Source organism: Pteropus vampyrus, unplaced genomic scaffold (genome assembly GCF_000151845.1).
Source record: "Pteropus vampyrus isolate Shadow unplaced genomic scaffold, Pvam_2.0 Scaffold707, whole genome shotgun sequence".
Lineage (NCBI taxonomy): Eukaryota > Metazoa > Chordata > Mammalia > Chiroptera > Pteropodidae > Pteropus > Pteropus vampyrus.
The window spans coordinates 53,038-58,038 of NW_011889488.1; the positions used below are offsets into that span (position 1 = coordinate 53,038).

Here is a 5,001-nt window from a genome sequence, read left to right on the forward strand (position 1 = left end):
AATGAGACTACAGTGTAATTTACAGAAATCTATGCATCCGGGTGTATATGTGTGTATGCCACTATAGACATTAATATTAGTACCTGAGAAGCAAGACTTCAATTATAAATAAAATATACTAATACTAAAAACCTTAACTTCTGACAGATGGATAAAATTATTAATTTATAAAGAAAAAGTATGCGTAAGGAGAATGAATTAAATACACAAGTATGTACTGATGGCTGTAAAATCAGTCACGGTGAAGTTTCAGTCAACATGTATTATCGTACACTTATTCCCCCACCAAGGTGTCATCAATAACAAGACACAATTTAATAAGCGCGACAACTCACCGATCAGCCTCAGAATGGATGCGATGATGATGTCGGGGATGTATGCGATGTTCGCGTGTCCTTTCCGGTATTTTATCCACTTATCCATTACAGGCCACAGCTCCTTACTGTAAAGTAATAACAACAGACATTTACATAAATGAAAATGTGTATGCGCATCATCAAATATTAAGAATCTATCCTAAAAATGATCCATAAGAGATAGACAGTGAAGACAAACTTCTGAAAATATAATTTTTTGGCTTAAAACGAGAGGAGACACTGGAAGCTCACACTCTCCAACGACTCAGGGTATCTGTGCCTACACTGGCTTAAAAGAAGCTAAAAATGCCCATGCTTGCATCTTTATTCTCCATTTCAACCCTTTTTACAAGACTTAATGTAGAGAGGTCCAACAATGTCCCCAATTCACAGAACTGGCAGTAGAGGAATCTGGGTTTTCACTTAGACCTTCCAGACGTTAAGGTAGCACCTGCGTTCTGGTCGCCTACAACTTCCTCGGGAGGAACAAGGAAAAACAGGCTGTATTTGTAAAAATAAATAAACCAGGGGAAATCATCAAACTACGCTTCAGATGGACTAGAGAAACCATCTCCTCACTGGAAACGGTGCCATTTCCTTTTGCTTTCTCTTCTTTCAAAAAATGTATTTCTCACATAGTATTTACAATCTTAGAAAAGCTAAATGCAGACAGACAAAAGAAAAGTGGACATTAAAAGAAGCCCGGACTGCACGCCGATAGCGAGCACCCTTCTGACTGGGCCTCTCTTTCCACACGCCTCCCCAGGGCACACGTGTGAAAACACGGCGGGAGTGACCGCTGTCCCACGTAGCAGTCAGGGCCCAGAGTCGCTCAGGCAGAGCTCCTGCTACGCAACACCCTGTCATCAGCAGCGAGGACTCTGAACACAACACCTCCGGCTGGCACCGCCCCCAGCGCTCTCCTCCATCCCTGGGGACAGAGTGGCCCTGCTGCCTGGGCTCCCACTCCCACGAGTCAGGACGATGAGGCCCACCGTGGGCACACACGTGTCACTCCACAGGCGGCACTGTTGGTAACAGACTACGCGACACTTCAATACCCTGCAGACCATAAAGATCCAGGCGCAGCTCTTTCGGTGCAGCTCATCACGGAAACGCGCCATCATCCAATGCCCCACTGCTGACGTTTAGACGGATGAGCGTTCCCTTGTTTAGGAGGGAAGAAAAGAGAACAAATCTCCACAGAACACACCCCTCGAGGACCTCGAGGACAGGGACAGCCACTCCTCAGGCGAATCCCCTCCAACAACTACTTTCTCCATTCCCACAGACGGCACACAGCTGGTACCAGAATTCTAGACACACAGAGAAAAGTGAGCGCAGAGCTTGGCTCTCTCCTGGACCCGTGGTGAGCAGAGCGGCTGCCCTGGCACGTGGACGCCTCTGCCCACGCGGCCCCGCGCAGGTCTGCGTTAAGGTCACGGTCACCGCGCTCAGCCTTGCAGATCTGCTGAGCGCTCCCTTGCGCGGGGACTGCCCCACAGCCTGGGGGTGCCGGCGGACCAAAGGCCTCCCTCGTCAGAGTCATTTCTCCTTGAGACGGCAGTTAACAAACTATAAGGAAAGTAGTGACAGGTCCCACCAAAGAATAAAATGAGATGTGGCAGCGGCACGAGTTCTTCAGGGGCGGCCCTGTTAACTAACCCCAATCCAAATGCTAGCTGTAAACGGCTCCTCTGCACTAAACGGCACACACAGTGCAAACCGCAACTCAACGGCTCCAGTGTCCCGACTCCAAGCTGTCAGCAGCCCTGTACCTTATGATGTTATCGTGCGTCCAAACCCACTTCTGATGGCAGCAGAGCAGGTCGATGGCGAATATGTACTCCCACGTGTTATCACTTAAGTCTTCACCAAATCTTTCACTGGACTGAAATTCTGTTTTTGGACATAACTGTATGGTCAAAAGCAGCTTAGAAACCATGAAGCCAACATCTGCAGGCGCATTCTAGCAAACAAACAAACAAAAAATTCAGTGTCAAGTATAACCCATCTTACGGTAGTAATTTCAGAGTTTAACAAGCATCAGATGAACAACCACTTCATTTTAAAAGACACCATCGAAAGTTGTACTTTGAGTAACGAAGTGTTTATCTGAGTCATGGCCTGTGTCCTAAAATGATGAGAGAACGGGCTCTGACAGGCCCGATGGCAATGCTCCGGCAGGATGCACGACCCAGGCAGGCAGGAGACAGACCGGCTGCAGTCCAGGTTGGAACACAAATTCTCAGTAACTCTAATTAGAGATCTAAAGTTATAAAGTTAACTTATGACAAAAAAAATCAAACCTTTAAAAAATATTTTAAATTCTGCTCTTTCTGACCCTAACTATCAATGTGCTTTTTCCGGAAATTCATAAACTTGGGTCGGACAGTCGCACTCCTCTACCTGGCCTCTTTCACACCTGTGCGCGTTTTCTGGCGTGTCCCCACGTCCTCGCGCACGGGTGGTCCCAACGCTCCTTTTCATGGCTGAGTGGACCATTATAAGACGCCAGAGTCCGCCCACTGGCCTGACAGACACCTTCATAACGCCACTGTGAGCATGCACGCACAGCCCTCGTGGGGACACAGGTGACTTGTCTTGGGTAAATACCAACAGTGGATTTATAATTTTTTTCTTTCTCATGTTATCTTTTATTGGGTTTTGTTATTAAAAATGAACAGGGAGATGTCGATCTTTTTCTATCCCTGAAAAAGACTGGAATCACTTGGTTCTTTAAAGACGAGACAAAATTCAGGTGGATCCTAAACATGCTTTTTGTACAGTACATTTTTAATCATCTTTTTCTAACCTCTTTGATAATCAAAAACAACTAGTTCATTCAAGTGTTCTACCCCTAAAACCAATTTTGGTAAGTTTCACTTCGCTAAGAAATCACCCCGGGTTTCTGAACCTGTCGCTCTAGAGCTGTAAGCAGCAGTCTTCGGCCATCATCCTGTATCTGTAGATGTCTTTTTTCTCGGTTGGAATCCTGGATATTTTTGCTTTTCTCTTTTTTTATTAACTTGAACTGAATTATCAGTTTTGTTAGTATTTGTACAGACAATGTTTTTTTCTTATTTTTTTTTATTTGATTACTGTTACTTTTTAAAGTATATTCCTTTTTCCTAGATTCCTTCTCAGACTTTTAAGATGATTATCAGCCCACTTTATTTATTATTTGTTTAATAATAAAGATACTTAAAACCATTTTAATGAGTATAGATTTTCCCAAAACTAGAGACCTAAGGTACGAAAGCTTTTCCTTTTCAATGATTTTTACAAGACTGTGATTTTACTTTTGACTTTCTATTTGTTCCCAGATTGTCCAGGCTGTGTATCTAAATTTCCAAGTAATTTTTATGAAATCTGAATTACTTATGTCTAATTTTATTGAATTATTACCAGAAAATTTTGAGTGTAGAATCTATACTTTTTAAAAATTAAGCTTTTCATGTGGCCAAACTCATGACTGGTTTTTGTAAATGTGCCACAGACATATGTAAAATACATATTCTTCATTCAAGTTTACCTGTTATAATACTGAATTCCACTATATGTGTACTGATTTTCATCGATCAGATCTGTAGAATTCTGCAAGAGAATTTGTGAGTCTTGAAGTATAATGGTATTTCCAGCCCCCCTAAGTACTCCTCGTTTGTTATTTGCTATAACAGGATAATTAAGTACATTTATCAAAATTCTTCCTCTTCTGTAAATAATGTCTCTTATCATCATCACATCTGGCCTCATCCTGAACCTGAGGGGGTGGGCGGGGTGGGGGAGTGTGGTTCTCACAGTGGAGGCCCATCGGGGGCGTGGAGGTATACATCAGGGGAGGCAGGGGCCTGCTGCCCGCTGGGTGCCTCACACGCACACTCTGGTTTGTTAAGATGCCCTGCTGAAGAGATGATTACACACTTGCTTTTTAATATTTTCCTAACTTTTATCCAATAACCCTTTCCTTTACTCTTTATAAGTCTAATAGTGACGTCAAAAATACTAAAACACCAATCTAGATACTACATTAGCACATCGGTTACTACAAAAAGTAAAACAATAAAAGAAAACATAGAAACAAAATACTTAAAACAAAAAAAATTCCATCAACTAGAAAGAAAAAGAATACGAGATTCAGAAAGATCATGACAGGAAAGGGCTGCGATACCAATTTTTCCACATCTCTCAGCACCTAGTGTGGAAGCGAGTGATTTACATCTCTCCTTGGAGCCTTCGCACATGTATAAATATGTATGAGCTTCACCAGTCACTAATTAGTACACGACAGAAATTTTGCAGAATTAACACAATACACAGGTCCAGTCTTCCCAAAGGGTCTCACGCATACTTAATGAGCAAGATGCAAAAGCAAATGCCTCTGAATGAATACAGAACCAAAAGCAGAACCCAACAACATTTCTGTACGATCTATAAGTACGATATTACAAAAAATGAAAAGAAGCCTTACCTTTTCCCAGTTGAGAAAAGCTCTCAAACAGTTCAGAACCTCTCCCTTAGCACGCTGCCTGGCAACTAACTGCATTGCCTTATTTATCACCGACGGAGAGATAAATACATCATGCCACATGTTTGCAATGAATAAAGTCAATTTTTCTGACTCTGGAAAATCTATAAGAAAGAA

General features: G+C 42.6%; 1 protein-coding gene across 1 annotated transcript in view; it reads right to left on the reverse strand.

The window, feature by feature from the left end:
* The window catches only part of ICE1 (interactor of little elongation complex ELL subunit 1), a 57,809-nt gene that overhangs the window by 4,803 nt on the left and 48,005 nt on the right, over positions 1-5,001 (reverse strand). The window contains exons 19-21 of the mRNA XM_023526108.1: positions 4,828-4,988; positions 2,135-2,325; positions 336-442 (exon numbers count right to left, since the gene is read on the reverse strand). Coding sequence (XP_023381876.1) covers positions 336-442; positions 2,135-2,325; positions 4,828-4,988 — 459 coding nt within the window. The remainder of the gene's footprint in view (positions 1-335; positions 443-2,134; positions 2,326-4,827; positions 4,989-5,001) is intronic.